Here is a 20,744-nt window from a genome sequence, read left to right as displayed (position 1 = left end):
GACAGACAGTCCTTGCTTTGCACGGAGCGTGGGGGCTATAAAGACAGCTGTACAAGCCAAAACCATGCCAGGTGATCTTAATCATCAATGAGAAAAATTATGACTGTTCCATGACCTTTAACATTTTTTTTTTTTGCCAAAACATTAAAAACACTCTTACTCTTGGTTAAAAATGTATAGGGAAAAGAAAAAACAATGATAAAATGAATGTTTATTTTGTACATTGTAATTTAAAACATTAAGAAACATTGATAACTAAAGTACTTTATTTCTTTGTAAAAAGAACTTATCAGGAGGCCAGGGGCAATGTCTCATGCCTGTAATCCCAGCACTTTGGGAGGCCAAGGTGTGTGGATCACCTGAGGTCAGGAGTTTGAGACCAGCCTGACCAACACAACGAAACCCCATCTCTACTAAAAATACAAAAATTAGCCAGGTGTGGTGGTGCACACCTGTAATCCCAGCTACTCAGGAGGCTGAGGCACGAGAGTTGCTTGAACCTGAGAGGCAGAGATTGCAGTGAGCTGAGATTGCGCCGCTGAACTCCAGCCTGGACAGCAGAGCAAGACTCCATGTCAATAAATAAATAAATTAATAAAACTTATCAGGAGATAAACAGAGCTTGCTTCCTGTGGTTATAATTTATTTATATTACAAGCAAGCATCTTTTCTGTGCCTTGGCAAATTGTTAATATACCTTTCTGAGTTTGGATTCACTTCCAGCATCTTATCCTTTGTTAATTTCAATGTCGTGAAATATCTCTAGGAGTTCCTTTAATATGAAGGTTTTTTTGTTGGTGTCACTTCCTCTGGGACATCTTCATCCTTCTCATTACAGCCTCGTTCCTCGTTTAATCCATGTGTTCCCCTTCACTACACTTCCCTGGTAGTATGTCTAAAGTCTCTTGAATGGCAGCAGTGTCAGCATTCCCTCTTATTTTTTCTATAACTCCATTTATGTTTAATTCAAATTTCCCTCTATTATTACTCCTTTTTGTTTCTTTGCTGCACTTTCACCTTTGTTGGCCAATTCCCACTTTCCATTATCCATTTTTGTACACTGTCATATGGGTCTATTATTGGGAGAAAAGGAGGCAATAGAGCCACATGTTTTGCAGTTTGTGTGAGCGCTAAGTAACAGATGCTCAGTGACCAATCACTGACACCCTTTTGAAGAGTGATATGATTGATCACTCATCATGATGTGGCTCTGTTATAAATGTAGGGATGTGTGGACTGAAGAGTTAGAAGCCAAGTGTGTACTTGATGCAGTTATGGTTAATATTACCGTGGTAACTGAAATTTGAACGTGTTGTTGGGAGACTGGAGCTATTTTAACAAAAGCATAGTATCAGTAATTTTGTGTAAGAACTGAGCAAAGCAAGGACTGCCTGTAGGTATTTAAAAGTGAGCAATAATGAAAATAATACATAGCAAAAATTATGGGATATAACTAAAGCCCTACTTAGAGGGAAATGTATAGCCTTAATGAATATATAAGGAAAAAAAAGATTTTAAAATAATAAGTTGGCTTTCAGTTAACATGTTTGTGCTAAAACAGAAGAAATCCAAAAAAGTAAAAGAAAGGAAATCTTATAATAAAGGTATGAGGAAAAATCAAGTAAATAGAAAATAAAGAGGGTATCAACAAAAGCAATATCATACTATAATGCTTTTCCTGTTATTTAATCAAAGTTATTCTCATGTCAAATGTGTAAATAGCTAGGAAGCAAAATGGAATTATGGTGTTATTTATTTTTCAGCCATATGCAGTTCAGAAGCTCAAAGCAGTTGCAGGTGTGATGATTACTGCCTCTCACAACCGCAAGGAAGACAATGGATACAAGGTAAACCTTGGACTCCTGACCTTTGCTTATCTTATAGTTCGTCTTTTTTATTCAAATAATATGTGTTGAGTATGTTTTCTATACTGGAGAGCAGAGCTAGACATTGGGAACAGAAAGTTAAAAACACTGAGGCTGGTCCTCAAGGAATGTGTATCCCTAATGGTATTTATTACTTCTCAATGTGTACAATTACAAAAATGTCTTCTTTAGTTCTTTTATTCCTAATTGTCCTTGATTTCTCTATCCCTTCCTAAATCCATCCTCTCTATCATTTCATAAAGTCACATTGCAGCAAGTACTTGAAAAATGAATCGGAGTTTTCAACAACAGAACCAGAGGAATGGTACCTTATGCTCACTCTCCTCTCTCTCTGACTTTCTGCTGGAGCTGCTTCTTGGCCACAGGATTCCACTTGATGGGTCAGCCTCTGTGACAGAAAGCAGAATGGAGAAGGGTGAAAAGTGGCTCTGGAGGGGAAATAGAAGAATGCAGCACAGTATTGAACCACCATTTGGGGCTTCTGGGTGGGTGATAAGCCTGCGTTCTTGTATTTATTTTTCTTCTTATGTTGGAGGACTGCAGACATACCGAGCTCTGTTTTACTGGCAGAAAGATTTAAATGCTAATCTAAGATTTTGGCCCTGGCCAGCTAAGTGAAGAATAGTGTTAGCATTCATAGGGACAGAGAAGAAGCGTGATTAATTCAGTTTGGGACATATTAAGTTCAAGGTGTTTGGGTCAACCAGGTAGCAATGTCCTATAGGTAGTTGGATATATAGACTTGTAGCTCAGGGGAGAAATGTGGACTTGAGTTATAGAGTTGTGGGTCACCACACATGTTAGAGCATATAAGATTATTTGGACATCCTTTACTTGCATGAGTAGCCCAGAGAGAGTATAGAGCAGAAAGGAAAAAGGTCAAGAATGGATCCCTAGGGAATATCAACTTTAAAGGAAGGGAAGAAGAGAAGCTGGAGTTAGGAGAGTCTTCTACAAATTCTATGTCTAAAATAGAGGTTGAATATGTTTACCTCTGCCCATATCATATCCTCTACCGTCACCATTCTAAACCATTGTTGTCTTCTTTTGAAAGACTAAACGAGATTGGTGTCATAAAAACCAAAGAGATAAAAGAGTGCAAGGAATTATAGGTCCACTGTCAAAGAAAGCCAAGAACCCACATCTCTTCTCTGATCATCTGACTACATAGCCAACTGCCTACTTGATACATTGGGATGTCTAACAGACACCTCAAAATTAGTGTCTCTAGAACAGAGTTCTTGATTCCCCCACAACATATACACCTAAGAGTGGTCCTCCTTCAGTCTGTTATCTCTGTAAATTAACATTACCACCCACCCAAACAAAAACCAAGGATCATTTTTGATTACTTCCTTTCCCTAACATTTTATCTACTAACAGGTTCTACAGATGCTATGTCTAAAATAGAAGTTGAATACGCTTACCTCTGCCCATATCCTCTACCAATCATCATTCTAAACCATTGTTGTCTTCTATCTGAACCTAAGCATCCTAACTGGTCTCTTCCCTGCTTCCATTGTTCTCCCTGCAATCCATTCTCCACAAAGCAGACAGATGATCTCTTAGAATTTGAATTTTCCTGCTTAAAGTTCTTCAGTGGCTTCTTATTCTTTTGATAAAACCCAACACCCTTGCCTTGGAGCTTATAAGTCTGCATAATCTGCCTCATGCCTGTTTCTTCATTCTTTCCCTTCCTGCGCTCACTGCATTCCAGTCATACCGCTACTCCCTTCTGTTCTCCAGCTCCTCCAACATAGCAAGCCCTTTCCCACCTCTGAGACTTTATAATTGTTTTGTCGTCTGCTTGGATTGCTCTTCCCCAAATCTTGCCAACTTGCTTATTTTTATCCTTTGGGTTCCTACTCAGATAGTGCTTCCTTGAAGGATCTTCCCTGGCTACCTTATCTAAAATGGCTTCCATCAGTGACTCTTTCTTGCCATCTTATTTCTTTCACAGAACTTATCACTGCTTCTTCCTTTTTTTTTTAAGAGATGGGGTCTCACTCTGTTGCCCAGGCTGGAGTACAGTGGTATGATCACTGTAGCCTCAAACTCCTGAACTCAAGGGATTCTTTTTTTTTTTTTTTATACTTTAAGTTCTAGGATACATGTGCACAACGTGCAGGTTTGTTACATATGTATACATGTGCCATGTTGGTGTGCTGCACCCATTAACTCATCATTTACATTGGGTATATCTCCAAATGCTTTCCCTCCCCCATCCCCCCACCCCACAACAGGCCCCGGTGTGTGATGTTCCCCTTCCTGTGTCCAAGTGTTCTCATTGTTCAGTTCCCACCTATGAATGAGAACATGTGGTGTTTGGTTTCTTGTCCTTGAGATAGTTTGCTGAGAATGATGGTTTCCAACTTCATCCATGTCCCTACAAAGGACACGAACTCATCCTTTTTTATAGCTGCATAGTATTCCATGGTGTATATGTGCCACATTTTCTTAATCCAGTCTATCATTGTTGGACATTTGGCTTGGTTCCAAGTCTTTGCTATTGTGAATAGTGCCGCAATAAACATACGTGTGCATGTGTCTTTATAGCAGCATGATTTATAGTCCTTTGGGTATATACCCAGTAATGGGATGGCTGGGTCAAATGGTATTTCTAGTCCTAGATCCTTGAGGAATCGCCACACTGTCTTCCACAATGGTTGAACTAGTTTACAGTCCCACCAACAGTGTAAAAGTGTTCCTATTTCTCCACATGCTCTCCAGTACCTGTTGTTTCCTGACTTTTTAATGATCGCCATTCTAACTGGTGTGAGATGGTATCTCATTGTGGTTTTGATTTGCATTTCTCTGATGGCCAGTGATGATGAGCATTTTTTCATGTGTCTGTTGGCTGCATAAATGTCTTCTTTTGAGAAGTGTCTGTTCATATCCTTTGCCCACTTTTCGATGGGGTTGTTTTTTTCTTGTAAATTTGTTTGAGTTATTTGTAGATTCTGGATATTAGCCCTTTGTCAGATGAGTAGGTTGCAAAAATTTTCTCCCATTCTGTAGGTTGCCTGTTCACTCTGATGGTAGTTTCTTTTGCTGTGCAGAAGCTCTTTAGTTTAATTAGATCCCATTTGTCAATTTTGGCTTTTGTTGCCATTGCTTTTGGTGTTTTAGACATGAAGTCCTTGCCCATGCCTATGTCCTGAATGGTATTGCCTAGGTTTTCTTCTGGGGTTTTTACGGTTTTAGGTCTAACATTTAAGTCTTTAATCCATCTTGAATTAATTTTTGTATAAGGTGTAAGGAAGGGATCCAGTTTCAGCTTTCTACATATGGCTAGCCAGTTTTCCCAGCACCATTTCTTAAATAGGGAATCCTTTCCCCATTTATTGTTTTTGTCAGATTTGTCAAAGATCAGATAGTTGTAGATATGTGGCATTATTTCTGAGGGCTCTGTTCTGCTCCATTGATCTATATCTCTGTTTTGGTACCAGTACCATGCTGTTTTGGTTACTGTAGCCTTGTAGTATAGTTTGAAGTCAGGTAGCATGATGCCTCCAGCTTTGTTCTTTTGGCTTAGGATTGACTTGGCGATGCGGGCTCTTTTTTGGTTCCATATGAACTTTAAAGTAGTTTTTTCCAATTCTGTGAAGAAAGTCATTGGTAGCTTGATGGGGATGGCATTGAATCTATAAATTACCTTGGGCAGTATGGCCATTTTCATGATATTGATTCTTCCTACCCATGAGCATGGAATGTTCTTCCATTTGTTTGTATCCTCTTTTATTTCATTGAGCAGTGGTTTGTAGTTCTCCTTGAAGAGGTCCTTCACATCCCTTGTAAGTTGGATTCCTAGGTATTTTATTCTCTTTGAAGCCATTGTGAATGGGAGTTCACTCATGACTTGGCTCTCTGTTTGTCTGTTATTGGTGTATAAGAATGCTTGTGATTTTTCCACATTGATTTTGTATCCTGAGACTTTGCTGAAGTTGCTTATCAGCTTAAGGAGATTTTGGCTGAGACGATGGGGTTTTCTAAATATACAATCATGTCATGTGCAAATAGGGACAATTTGACTTCTTCTTTTCCTAATTGAATACCCTTTATTTTGCCAGTATTTTATTGAGGATTTTTGCATTGATGTTCATCAGGAATATTTGTCTGAAATTCTTTTTTGTTGTTGTTGTGTTTCTGCCAGGCTTTGGTATCAGGATGATGCTGGCCTCATCAAATGAGTTAGGGAGGATTCCCTCTTTTTCTATTGATTGGAATAGTTTCAGAAGGAATGGTACCAGCTCCTCCTTATATCTCTGATAGAATTCGGCTGTGAATCCGTCTGGTCCTGGACTTTTTTTGGTTCGTAGGCTATTGATTATTGCCTCAATTTCAGAGCCTGTTATTGGTCTATTCAGGGATTCAGCTTCTTCTTGGTTTAGTCTTGGGAGGGTGTATGTGTCCAGGAATTTATCCATTTCTTCTAGTTTATTTGCATAGAGGTGTTTATAGTATTCTCTGAGGGTAGTTTGTATTTCTGTGGGATTGGTGGTGATGTCCCCTTTATCATTTTTTATTGTGTCTATTTGATTCTTCTCTCTTTTTTTTCTTTATTAGTCTTGCTAGCGGTCTGTCAGTTTTGTTGATCTGGATTCATTAATTTTTTGAAGGGTTTTTTGTGTCTCTATCTCCTTCAGTTCTTCTGTGATCTTAGTTATTTCTTGCCTTCTGCTAGCTTTTGAATGTGTTTGCTCTTGCTTCTCTAGTTCTTTTAATTGTGATGTTAGGGTGTCAATTTTAGATCTTTCCTGCTTTCTCTTGTGGGCATTTAGTGCTATAAATTTCCCTCTACACACTGCTTTAAATGTGTCCCAGAGATTCTGGTATGTTGTGTCTTTGTTCTCATTTGGTTTCAAAGAACATCTTTATTTCTGCCTTCATTTCATTATGTACCCAGTAGTCATTCAGGAGCAGGTTGTTCAGTTTCCATGTAGTTGAGTGGTTTTGAGTGAGTTTCTTAATCCTGAGTTCTAGTTTGATTGCACTAGTTTGTCTGAGAGACAGTTTGTTATAATTTCTGTTCTTTTACATTTGCTGAGGAGTGCTTTACTTCCAAGTATGTGGTCAATTTTGGAACAAGTGCAATGTGGTGCTGAGAAGAATGTATATTCTGTTGATTTGGGGTGGAGAGTTCTGTAGATATCTATTAGGTCTGCTTGGTGCAGAGCTGAGTTCAATTCCTGGGTATCCTTGTTAACTTTCTGTCTCGTTGATCTGTCTAATGTTGACAGTGGGGTGTTAAAGTCTCCCATTATTATTGTGTGGGAATCTAAGTTTCTTTATAGAACTCTAAGGACTTGCTTTATGAATCTGGGTGCTCCTGTATTGGGTGCAAATATATTTAGGATAGTTAGCTCTTCTAGTTGAATTGATCCCTTTACCATTATGTAATGGCCTTCTTTGTCTCTTTTGATCTTTGTTGGTTTAAAGTCTGTTTTATCCAAGACTAGAATTGCAACCCCTGCCTTTTTTTGTTTTCCATTTGCTTGGTAGATCTTCCTCCATCCCTTTATTTTGAGCCTATGTGTGTATCTGCACATGAGATGGGTCTCCTGAATACAGCACACTGATGGGTCTTGACTCTTTATCCAATTTGCCAGTCTGTGTCTTTTAATTGGAGCATTTAGCCCATTTACATTTAAGGTTAATATTGTTATGTGTGAATTTGATCCTGTCATTATGATATTAGCTGGTTATTTTGCTCGTTAGTTGATGCAGTTTCTTCCTAGCATTAATAGTCTTTACAATTTGGCATGTTTTTGCAGTGGCTGGTACCGGTTGTTCCTTTCCATGTTTAGTGCTTCCTTCAGGAGCTCTTGTAGGGCAGGCCTGGTGGTGACAAAATCTCTCAGCATTTGCTTGTCTGTAAAGGATTTTATTCTTCACTTATGAAGCTCAGTTTGTCTGGATATGAAATTCTGGGTTGAAAATTCTTTTTTAAAGAATGTTGAATATTGGCCCCCAGTCTCTTCTGGCTTGTAGAGTTTCTGCCAAGAGATCAGCTGTTAGTCTGATGGGTTTCCCTTTGTGGGTAACCTGACCTTTCTCTCTGGCTGCCCTTAACATTTTTTCCTTCATTTCAAGTTTGGTGAATCTGACAATTATGTGTCTTGGAGTTGCTCTTCTTGAGGAGTATCTTTGTGGCATTCTCTGTATTTCCTGAATTTGAATGTTGGCCTGCCTTGCTAGGTTGGAGAAGTTCTCCTGGATAATATCCTGCAGAGTGTTTTCCAACTTGTTTCCATTCTCCCTGTCACTTTCAGGTATACCAATCAGATGTAGATTTGGTCTTGTCACATAGTCCCATATTTCTTGGAGGCTTTGTTCATTTCTTTTTACCCTTTTTTCTCTAAACTTCTCTTCTTGCTTCATTTCATTCATTTCATCTTCCATCACTGATACCCTTTCTTTCAGTTGATCAAATGGGCTACTGAAGCTTCTGCATTCGTCACGTAGTTCTCGTGCCATGGTTTTCAGCTCCATCAGGTCATTTAAGGACTTCTCTACACTGGTTATTCTAGTTAGCCAGTCGTCTAATCTTTTTTCAAGGTTTTTAGCTTCTTTGCGTTGGGTTCGGACTTCCTCCTTTAGCTTGGAGAAGTTTGATCATCTGAAGCCTTCTTCTCTCAACTCGTCAAAGTCATTCTCCGTCCAGCTTTGTTCTGTTGCTGGCAAGGAGCCGTGTTCCTTTGCAGGGGGAGAGGTGCTCTGATTTTTAGAATTTTCAGCTTTTCTGCTCTGTTTTTTCCCCATCTTTGTGGTTTTATCTGCCTTTGGTCTTTGATGATGGAGACGTACAGATGGGGTTTTGGTGTGAATGTCCTTTCTGTTTGTTAGTTTTCCTTCTAACAGTCAGGTCCCTCAGCTGCAGGTCTGTTGGAGTTTGCTGGAGGTCCACTCCAGACCCTGTTTGCCTGGCTATCAGCAGTGGAGGATGCAGAACAGCGAATATTGCTGAACAGCAAATGTTCCTGCCTGATTGTTCCTCTAGAAGCTTTGTCTCAGAGGGGTACCCGGCCGTGTGAGGTGTCAGTCTGCCCCTACTGGGGGGTGCCTCCCAGTCGGGCTACTCGGGGGTCAGGAACCCACTTGAGGAGGCAGTCTGTCCGTTCTCAGATCTCAAACTCCATGCTGGGAGAACCACTACTGTCTTCCAAGCTGTCAGACAGGGACATTAAAGTCTGCAGAGGTTTCTGCTGCCTTTTGTTTGGCTATGCCCTGCCCCCAGAGGTGGAGTCTACAGAGGCAGGCAGGCCTCCTTGAGCAGTGGTGGGCTCCACCCAGTTCAAGCTTCCTGGCTGCTTTGTTTATCTACTCAAGCCTCAGCAATGGCGGGCGCCCCTCCCCCAGCCTCGCTGCGGCCTTGCAGTTCAATCTCAGACTGCTGTGCTAACAATGAGCGAGGCTCTGTGGCCTTGGGACCCTCCGAGCCATGCTCGGGATATAATCTCCTGGTGTGCCGTTTGCTAAGACTATTGGAAAAGTGCAATATTAGGGTGGGAGTTACCTGATTTTCCAGGTGCCACCCCTTCCCTTTGCCAGGAAAGGGAATTCCATGACCCCTTGCACTTCCTGGGTGAGGCGATGTGTCGCCCTGCTTCGACTCACACTCAATGGGCTGCACGCACTGTCCTGCCCCCACTGTCCAACGAGCCCCAGTGAGATGAACCCAGTACCTCAGTTGGAAATGCAGAAATCACCCATCTTCTGCGTCGGTCGTGCTGGGAGCTGTAGACTGGAGCTGTTCCTATTCGGCCATCTTGGAACTGCCTCTGCTATCCTGAACTCAAGGAATTCTCCAGCCTCAGCCTCTTGAGTACCTGGGGCTATAGGTGTGTACCACTTACCTGCCTTTTTTTTTCCTTCTTACCTCCCTCCCTCTGTCCCTACCTCCCTCCCTACCTCCCTCCCTTCCTTCCTTCTCTTTCTCTTTCTTTCTTTTATTTTATTTTATTTTTATTTTTTAAGACAAGGTCTTGCTCTGTCACCAAGGCTGGAGTGCAGTGGCACAATCACAGCTCACTGCAGCCTCAACCTTCCAGGTTCAAGCAATCCTCCTGCCTCAGTCTCCCAACCACAGGCATGAGCCATCATACCCAGCTAATTTTTTTATATTTAGTAGAGATAGGGTCTTGCTATGTTGCCCAGGCTGTAGGTCTAGTTTCTTTATGATGAGTTATCTTATTTATTTGGCCCTTCTCACCCCCATCCCCTAAATGTAAGTTTGTAGGTAGAGAGACTTAGTCTGCCTTGATATTCATTGCTGTTGAACATATTTGGTACATAGTGGACCCTCAAAGATATTTTTTCCTTAATATGTAAGCACAAGGTTAAAAAGTGAAACAGTAAAAAGTATCTGTCCCATCTCTGTCCGCTAGTACAGTTTCTCAGAAGCAAATACTGTTTCCAGTTTTCATTTCCGTTCAGGGATAGTCCACACATATATAAATATATATGTGTTTGTCACTTCTCCATCTTTTTCTCCATAAATGATAGGGTACTATATAATAGTGTTCTCTGCCTTGCTGATTTCACACAACAATATGTCTTACAGACTGTCTTTTTCTTTCTCCCTCTCCCTTCCCTTCTTCTCATTCTATGTGTATGTATGTGTATATATATATATGTATGTACATGTATATATACACACATATAGATGTACATATATACACATACATGTGTATATATAGTCAATATGTATATTTTAACCTTGTGCTTGTATATTAAGGAAAAAATATGTATGTGTGTGTGTGTGTATGTGTATATATTTGTATATGTGACATTGTATTTTTTGGAGAAGCTCAGGAGTAGAGAGGGCTCCTCTGTCAGAGAGTGCAGTGAGCCGTGATCACACCACTGCACTCCAGCCTGGGCTACAGAGTGAAACTCTGTTTCAAAAAAGAAAAAAAAAAGAAAATGAATGTAGAAGAATGTTTATTGTGGCACTGTTTATACATAGCAGATGATCAGAAGCAAAGGAAATGTTCATCAATAAAGGATTGATTACATAAATTATGATTCATCTATATAGATTTTTAAAGATGAATGAAGCAGATATACATATGTATGAATGGCATGAATATATACACATATGAATGATATGAATATATATATGCATGAATATATATGCTTTATTCATAAAACTAATTTCATCTATGTATTTTTTAATGTGATTACTAGAAAATTTAAAATTTTATATATGGCTTGCATTTGTGGTGCACATACTTCTTTTGGGCACTGCTGATCTATAAGATAGATTTTTAGAGGTGGAACTTTTGGGTTTTTTTGTTTTTGTTTTTGTTTTTTGAGATGGAGCCTCACTCTGTCACCCAAGCTGGAGTGCAGTGGCACGATCTCAGCTCACTGCAACCTTCGCCTCCCAGGTTCAAGCAATTCTCCTGCCTCAGCCTCCTGGGTAGCTGGGACTACAGGCGTGCACCGTCACGCCTGGCTAATTTTTGTATTTTTAGTAGAGACAGGATTTCACCATGTTGGCCAGGCTGGTCTTGAACCCCTGGCCTCAAGTCATCCTCCTGCCTCGGCCTCCCAGAATGCTGGGATTACAGGTGTCAGCCACTGCACCTGGCCTAGAGGTGAAACTTCTGGATCAAAGGAAATATGCAAAGAAAGTTTGCATTCCCTATTCAAGGTGGTCATACCATTTAATAACCTCATCAACAACATATGACGGCCTTTATCTTGTATCTTCCATGATTGTATTATCAAAGCTTTTAATCTTTGCCAATCAGATGGGTGGAAATGTTATTTTTAATCTGTACCTGTCTTATGAGTGAGGTTGAGCATCTTTTCATGTATTTATAAGATATTTGCATTTCCCTGAGAAGTCTGTTAAAGGATTTTTTTTTAAACAAACTTTATTTTGTAGAGCTGTTTTAGATTCACAGCAAAATTCAGTGGAGGGTTCAGAGATTTCCCATATACCCACTTGTCCCCACATATGTGTTAACAACATCCCCCATCAGAGTGGTACATATGATGAGCCTACATTGACATGTCATTATCACCCAAAGCCCATAGTTTATGTTAGGGTTCATTCTTCATTTGTACATTCTTTGCATTTTGACAAATGAATAATGACACGTATCCACCATTATAGTATCATACAGAGTATTTTCACTGCCTCCGGAATTCTCTGTGTTCTGCCTGTTCATCCATTCCTCCTCTTTAACCCCTGGCAAACACTGATCTTTTTACTGTCTCCATAGTTTTGCCTTTTCCAGAGTATCATATTGTTGGAATATACAGTATACAGCCTTTTTAGATTGGCTTCTTTCACGTAGTAATTCCCTCCATGTCTTTTCATGGCTGGATAGCTCATTTCTTTTTTAGCACAGAAGAAGAATATTCCATCATCTGGAGGTACCACAGTTTATTTCTCCATTCACCTACTGAAGAACATCATAGATTCTTCCAAGTTTTGGCAATTATGAATAAAGCTGCTATAAATATTTGTGTGCACATTTTAGTATGGACATAAGTCTTCATTCCTTTCAGTAAATACCAAGGAGTGTGAATGCTGAATCATATGACAAGAGTATGTTTAGTTTTGTAAGAAACTGCCAAACTGTCTCTAAAGTGGCTATACCATTTTAAATCCCTACCAGCAATCAATGAGAGCTCCTGTTGCTCCACATCCTTGTCAGCATTTGCTGTTGTCAGTGTTCTGGATTTTGGCCATTCTAATAGGTGTGCAGTAGTATCTCATTGTTGTTTTAATTTCCATTTTTCTGATGACATATGATGTGAAGCATCTTTTCATACACTTCTTTACCATCTGTGTATTCTTTCGGTGAAGTGTCTGTTTTGCTTTTTTATTGTTGAGTTTTAAGAATTCTTTGTATATTTTGGATAACAGTCCTTTTTCAGATACATCTTTCGCAAATATTTCTCCCAGTTTGGCATGTCTTTTTATTCACTTGGCAGTGCCTTTTGCAGAGCAGAAAATTTTATTTTCATTTTAAATCCAGCTTATCAATTCTTTCTTTCATGGATCATGCCTTTGGTGGTGTACCTAAGAAGTTATTGCCGGCTGGGCACGGTGGCTCACACCTGTAATCCCAGCACTTTGGGAGACCAAGGCGGGTGGATTGCCTGAGGTCAGGAGTTTGAGACCAGCCTGGTTCACATGGTGAAACCCCGTCTCTACTAAAAATACAAAAAATAAAATAAAATAAATCAGCTGGACATGGTGGCAGGCACCTGTAATCCCAGCTACTCGGGAGTCTGAGGCAGGAGAATTGCTTGAACCTGGGAGGCGGAGGTTGCAGTGAGCTGAGACTGTGCCATTGCACTCCAGCCTGGGCAACAAGAGCGAAACTCCATCTGAAAAAAAAAAGTGATTGCCAAACCCAAGATCCTCTAGACTTCCTCTCATCATATCTTCTAGGAGTTTTATAGTTTTGCATCTGTTAAACTATTTGCTCATTATTCTTTTGCTGTTTCTTATTGATTTGTGGGAACTCTTCATATGTAAAAAGTAGCTCTTGGCCATCTGTTTTGCAGACATTTCCTCCCAGTCTTCTTGACTTTATTTATGATATTTTTCCATGCATGATATTATGGTATTTTTCCCATTTGAAAACAAAGTTATTTTGGCATTTGTATTGGTATCAATATTTTATTTATATATTAATTTAGAGAGACTCGATATTTTAATAATTGAGTCTCTCTATTCAAAAATAGGGTGTGTCTTTCTATTCTTTCAAGACTTCTTTTAGATTCTTTAGTAGCATCTTAAACATTTTTTCCAAGATAATTAAATCATTTATTGATTATGGATGATACACAAGCTTCATTTCTGTTTATAATTTTATCTGGTAACATTATTCAATTTAGATACATTGCATAGTATGTGTCAACAATCATTTTTATAACCAATAATTCCATGATTTTGCTTGGGTAATCCCTTTTAATGGTGAAGTTCAGGTCACAACAGTAATTATCAGTTCAGCTACGCCGAGGTTTCTGAAAACAATGATTTCTCTACCCAAGCAAGTTCTACATAAACTCCAAGTAGAACCTGGCATCACCCTGAAGGAATTCTAACTTCACACTGTTGGGGAAATTTACCAAGATGGCTTCAGCGTAGACTAACTTTACACAGCACATTAAAAAAAAAAAAAGACATTTATTCAGCATCATGATCAGACTATTACATTTAGCAATCAACAGCATGGGTGCAAAAAAAAATCCATATTAAAACTCTTTGTTGGAATGCTTTGCACTTTCCACAGAACAGGAACTAAAATAACTTGTTATACAATTTGTCACAAATACAGTCCTCGAGTTTTTTGCCCATACACATGAGTATTTGTCTAAAATATGTCTTCTTTGTCGCAGCTAGGCCCTGCCACCACTGTGCTTGGCTGAGTTCACAGATCTGTTGTAACCTATTGCTTCCCTGTCACTTCTCTGGCTCTCCTCTCATGCTAAGTTTTGTTTCCTGGCAGTAATTAAAATCTGCTGCTGCTGCCGTAGCTACTGCTGCTATTGGAACCACCATAGCCACCTTGGTTTCATAATTAGTCAAGTATTGGCCTCCACCACCATAGGGGCCAGATCTTCTGCCTCCAAAGTTTCTTCCCTTCATGGGTCCAAATTTTTTTTTTTTTTTTTTTTTTTTTTGAGATGGAGTCTCTCTCTATTGCCCAGGCTGGAGTGCAGTGGTGAGAGCTCGACTCACTGCAAGCTCTGCCTCCCGGGTTCAAGCAATTCTCCTGCTGCAGCCTCCTCAGTAGCTGGGACTACAGGTGTATGCCACCACACCTGGCTAATTTTTGTATTTTTAGTAGAGACGGGGTTTGTCACATTGGCCAGGCTGCTGTTGAACTCCTGACCTCAGGTGATCCACCCACCTCAGCCTCCCAAAGTGCTGGGATTACAGGCGTGAGCCACCACACCTGGCCGGGTCCAAAATTTGAAGACTGATTGTTGTAATTGCCAAAATCATTGTAGCTTCCACCACCTCCAAAATTGCTTCCATCATTACCAAATCCATTATAGCCATCCCCACTGCCACCATATCCACCACCACCATGGCTGCCACCAAAGCCACCACAACCACTGAAGTTTTCTCCACAACCAAAGTTGTCCTTCCCACCAAAACCACCTCCACGACCACCACCAAAGTTTCCAGAGCCACTTCGACCTCTTTGGCTGGATGAAGCACCAGCCATCTCTTCTTGCTTTGACAGGGCTTTCCTAACTTCACAGTTGTGGCCATTCACAGTGTGGTATTTCTGAATGACAATCTTATCCACAGAGTCATGGTCATCAAAGGTTACAAAGACAAAGCCCCTTTTCTTGCCACTGTCTCGGTCAGTCATGATTACAGTCACTTCATTTTTTTTCCATACTGTTCAAAATAATCTCTTAGGTGATGTTCTTCAGGGTCTTCTTTAATGCTACCAACAAATGTCTTTTTCACAGTTAAGTGGGCACCTGGTCTTTGAGAATCTTCTCTTGAAACAGCTCTCTTTGGTTCCACAACTCTTCCATCCACCTTGTGTGGCCCTGCATTGATGGCTGCATCCACCTCCTCCACAGTGGCATATGTGACAAACCCAAAGCCCCTGGAGCACTTGGTGTTTGGGTCTCTCATTACCACACAGTTCGTGAGCATTCCCATTGCTCAAAATGGCTCCTCAGGCTCTCATCGGTTGTTTCAAAGCTCAACCCTCCAATAAAGAGCTTCCTCAGCTGTTCAGGCTCTTTAGGAGACTCTGACTTAGACATGACAGCAGGGGGAAGGAGACTTTAATGATGCTTCCTCAGCAGCATCCACGGGCAGAAAGGAGTAAGCTGACCTAAACGTTTTTTTAAACTAGATTTTTCACACATTTTTTAACATTTATTCCTGGACATATTTTGTTGCATGAATTTTTATGTTACTATATCAGATAGGAATGCTTTCTGGTGCAGATTAAGTAAAACCAACAAAAGTGGCTTAAGCTGATAGGAGTTCATTTTTCTCACGTAACAAAATGTCCGGAGGTAGGTGGCCACTGGCATGGTTCTGTCGCTCCATGATGTCAGGCTTTGTGTCTCTGCAGTTTTTCTGGCCTTACCCTCAAGCATGGTCATCACATGGTGGTTGCTGTACCTCCAGGCATCACATCCACAGAGAAGGCAAGGAGAAGGGGACAGAGAGAAAGAATAGGATTTTTTTTTCTTATGTTTTATAAATTTTCACGTGAGCTTTCAGGACTTATGGAGAGAATCTTTTTTGTGGCTTGAAATGTGGGAGCATCCCTCCAGAACAGTTTTGTTTGTTTTAAACATTCTGGGTTTTCAGCCCCCGCCTGGCAGCAGCCCTGTCTGGGAGGTGGGGGGCCCGTCTGCCCGGCCACCACCCTGTCTGGGAGGTGTACCCAGCAGCTCATTGAGAACGGGCCATGATGACGATGGCGGTTTTGTCGAGTGGAAGGGGGGTAAGTGTGGGGGAAAGGAAAGAGAAATCAGATTGTTGCTGTGTCTGTGTAGAAAGAAGTAGACATGGGAGACTCCATTTTGTTCTGTACTAAGAAAAATTCTTCTGCCTTGGGATGCTGTTAATCTATGGCCTTACCCTCAACCCCTTGCTCTCTGAAACATGTGCTGTGTCCACTCAGGGTTAAATGGATTTAGGGCGGTGCAAGCTGTGCTTTGTTAAACAGATGCTTGAAGGCAGCATGCTCGTTAAGAGTCATCACCACTCCCTAATCTCAAGTACCCAGGGACACAAACACTGCGGAACCGCAGGGTCCTCTGCCTAGGAAAACCAGAGACCCTTGTTCACATGTTTATCTGCTGACCTTCCCTCCACTATTGTCCTATGACCCTGCCAAATCTCCCTCTCCAAGAAACACCCAAGAATGATCAATAAATACTTAAAAAAAAAAAATTTTTACATTTAAATTATCTGAGAGAAAAGATCAGTCGAAATTTTAACATTCAAATTGTAATTAACTAAATTAAGTTGTCCAAACGCTACAAAGATATTGTAAATCTGCTTTCTGTTAGGATATTAAAATATTCAATACAACACACACACAAAAAAACATTCTGGGTTTTTTGTTTGTTTTAAAAATTCTGCTAGAACCTCAAGGATTTCACTGACTGGGGGCAGTGTCTGTGTTAATTTATTGTTTCTCATCCTAAAATAACTGAAGTGCAGACCTTGGATTTGAAAATTTTTTTAATTACCCAGAACTCAAGAAGAGACATGCTTCCTCATGATCTCTATAATAGTGGGCAGGACTTTTTCTATTCTGCATTTTCACTGAGAGTGAAATGCTTCAAGGATGCCATTTTTATTTGGGGGTCTCAGTTCCAACTCCCTACCTTGCACATGGGCATTACAATCCAAGAACCAGATAAATGGACAGTTCTCAAACCCCAGGTAACCACAATATCAGTCCCACAGGCTTATCATTCTGCTTTTTAATTATTTTTTTCCCACTGCCTGGAGTCGTCCCTTTCCTCTTGTGAATTATGCTGTGCATTTAAGATAATGTTTTTTTCTGTTTTATGTAGCATTTTGAGGTGTTTATAGAGAACAGGTTTTTAGATCATCTGGTTAACCATATTCTTTGCATAGAGATTAGTACATAGTACAGATTCAAATGTATTCTTCTTTCCTTCATTCAGGATGCAATAGAGGGGATTTGAGTCATATGCATGGTAGAAGTCACCATAGATATTCTCTAACCTTCCAAATTTGAAATCCTATGAATTAATAGAATTATATTTTCATGCTTTTTTGGTAACTGTTCCTCATGTCTTATTGATCAGGCTACTTGACAAACTGAAAGCTCATTGAAATTTATATGGATAATTAACACATTAATTGTTAATAAACTATATTTGGTATGATATAAATTCTACTTTATAATAGAAAGATGACTTTTTTCTATATCACATAACTACTTTATAATGTTAAGTTAAATAGTATCAAGTTTTAGGGAATAGTCTGTGGTTTCTTGGATTATCTTTAGTAGATAGTTACAGGTTTAAGAGTATAACTGGATACTATGGCATATGCATATTATAATGTTATCATAATAATTAGCCCTGCTTGTATTTTACTCATATTGTTATTAAGGTATACTTCTAAAAGAAAATCATATATAATCATTTGATTGAAGAGTCCCTGTAGAGTCATTACTATCTATATCTTTTAATATTTATTAAATTAGTCCTCCTATGTTGACGTTTTTTATTTGATCAATTTGATATGCTTTATTTTTATTTTTATTTTTTCATTTTATTTTTTTTGAGACGGAGTCTCGCTCTGTCGCTCAGGTTGGAGTGCGGTGGTGCTATCTCAGCTCACTGCAAGCTCCGCCTCCGGGGTTCATGCCATTCTCCTGCCTCAGCCTCCTGAGTAGCTGGGACTACAGGCGCCTGCCACCACACCCGGCTAATTTTTTGTATTTTTAGTAGAGACAGGGTTTTACCACGTTAGCCAGGATGGTCTCGATCTGCTGACCTCATGATCTGCCCGCCTCAGCCTCCCAAAGTGCTGAGATTACAGGCGTGAGCCACCGCGCCTGGCCTCAATTTGATATGCTTTTTAATAAAGCTGAAGATCTCAACTATAGATAAGAAAAGATCTGGCAAGCATTTTAAGTAATTATGGTTATATTTACTTATCATCTAGGTTTACTGGGAAACTGGTGCTCAGATCACGTCTCCTCATGATAAAGAAATTCTAAAATGTATAGAAGAATGTGTGGAACCCTGGAATGGTTCCTGGAATGATAATTTAGTGGATACCAGCCCGCTGAAGAGAGACCCTCTGCAGGACATTTGCAGGAGATACATGGAAGATCTGAAAAAGATCTGTTTTTACAGGTATCCAAGTGAGATTATCACATAATACTACTTCAGAATAACGTTAAAGAATGAGGAGAAGAAAAAGTGATAAAAAGTGTTGTCTATTTATTAGATTAAAATTGTAGCTAAATAGTACTCATAAGAGTCAAAGAGTGGAAATAACCCAAGTAACCATTAACTAATGAATGGATAAGTAAAATGTGGTATATCCATACAATGAAATATTATTCAGCAATAAAAATAAATGAACTACTTACATACCACAACATGGATAAACCTTGAAAACATCATGCTAAGTGAAAGAAGCCAGTCACAAAGAACCACATATTGTATGATTCCGTTTATATGACATATGTAGAATAGGCAAATCTATAGAGACAGAAATTAGAGGTTTCTTGTGGCTGGAAGGAATGAAAGGGTTGGGGGCTGGAAGCTATAGGTTATAGAGTTAGTTTCTTTCTTTCTCTCTCTCTCTCTTTCTCTCTTTCTCTCTCTCTCTCTCTCTCTCTCTTTCTTTCTTTCCTTTTTTTTGAGACAGAGTCTCGCTCTTGTCACCCAGGCTGGAGTGCAGTGGCGCGATCTGGGCTTACTGCAACCTCCGCCTCCTGGGTTCAAGCAATTCTCCTGCCTCAGCCTCCGAAGTAGCTGGGACTACAAGCAACCACTACCATGCCTGGCTAATTTTTGTATTTTTAGTAGAGACAAGGTTTCATGATGTTGGCCAGGCTGGTCTCGAACTCCTGACCTCTGGTGATCCGCCCACCTCAGCCTCCCAAGGTGCTGGGATTACAGGTGTGAGCTACCATGCCCAGCCTAGAGTTTCTTTCAGGAGTAGTGAGAATGTTCTAAAATTGATCATAGTCATGGTTGAACAACTCTATGAATATAGCGAAAGCCATTGAATTGCACACTTTAAATGGGTGAATTATATGGTATGTGAATTATATCTCAAAAAAGCTGTTAAGTTATAGTTAAATATATGTATTTCCTCTATGTTAGATCAGTACATTTCTTTTAAGATTTTATTTTTCCTTAACCATTTCCATATTTCCATAATTATCTCTGTAACTCTTCTGTAAATAGCTAACACTAGCCAGGAAGAATCCTGGCTAGCTGAGTGTATTTTTCCTATCCTACAAAATAATTTTAGCTTTTTCTCAACTTTATTTTAATTTCAAAAGTATACCCATCAAGCTATCAATTGTTTGCTTCTCCGTCTAAAATGATAAGTGACAGTAATACTAGCTAAATGCTACCAGCTCTAATCAATCTAAAAAGAATTTGATTCCTTTTTTATCCTTTCTGTCTTTTCTTATTTATATTTTTGTTTTTTAAAGAGTATATGGGCAAAAGCAAATTAACAAGTGAACCTAACTATTTATCAAGCTGAAGGCATAATTACACAGAGAAGAATTATTTCAAGTGACTTTACAGTTATTGACTATATATTTCTAGTGGGATATGTCCTGAGGATAAAGAACTACAAAGAAACCTCAAATTTTATTTGATAGCTGTACTGTTAGTGGTAATATTGATGATTTTACAGATGTAGATATAAATAAATATATAGACATACACATATATATTATAAAACAAATGGGTAATTATGTTAATGTCACTAGGATCTAAGATTTTAGTTTAAGAGAAGTGAATGTAAAATCAAATAAAATAATTTTAAAATTAAAATTTTAAATTTGAATTTGAAATATGTTTTATTTACCTAAAATACCAAAATACTAGTTCTGTTACTAAAAAGGCCAATGCCTACCCCTAAAGCCCAGATTGTGGTTTCTAAATACCATTTCCTAGTAAAAGGAACCAGGGCTCATTGGAGAAATTGATTCTCATCAAGGACTGGGGCAGAAAATGTACTAAATGAGGCTGAGATAACTTTGTTTTCCTTGCCATAAAGCAGGCTAGCTTTCAAAGATACTGGGGTCATATCAAAAGGATCTGGGAGCCAACTTGAAGGGACTCCCACTGACCAAAGATTGGATAGTTGGGCATCAAAAA

The 20,744-nt window shown here is 39.5% G+C and overlaps 1 protein-coding gene and 1 pseudogene across 1 annotated transcript in view; one reads left to right on the top strand and one right to left on the bottom strand.

Moving 5' to 3' along the window:
- The window catches only part of PGM2L1 (phosphoglucomutase 2 like 1), a 62,166-nt gene that overhangs the window by 27,836 nt on the left and 13,586 nt on the right, over nt 1–20,744 (top strand). Inside the window, exons 5-6 of the mRNA XM_004051796.5 lie at nt 1,764–1,847; nt 18,556–18,749. Of these exons, the coding sequence (XP_004051844.4) occupies nt 1,764–1,847; nt 18,556–18,749 (278 nt within the window). The remainder of the gene's footprint in view (nt 1–1,763; nt 1,848–18,555; nt 18,750–20,744) is intronic.
- On the bottom strand, nt 14,369–15,665 carry LOC109028689 (heterogeneous nuclear ribonucleoprotein A1-like; annotated as a pseudogene).

Source organism: Gorilla gorilla, chromosome 9 (assembly GCF_029281585.2).
Source record: "Gorilla gorilla gorilla isolate KB3781 chromosome 9, NHGRI_mGorGor1-v2.1_pri, whole genome shotgun sequence".
Taxonomy (NCBI): domain Eukaryota; kingdom Metazoa; phylum Chordata; class Mammalia; order Primates; family Hominidae; genus Gorilla; species Gorilla gorilla.
This window is presented reverse-complemented; position numbering and strand designations above follow the sequence as displayed.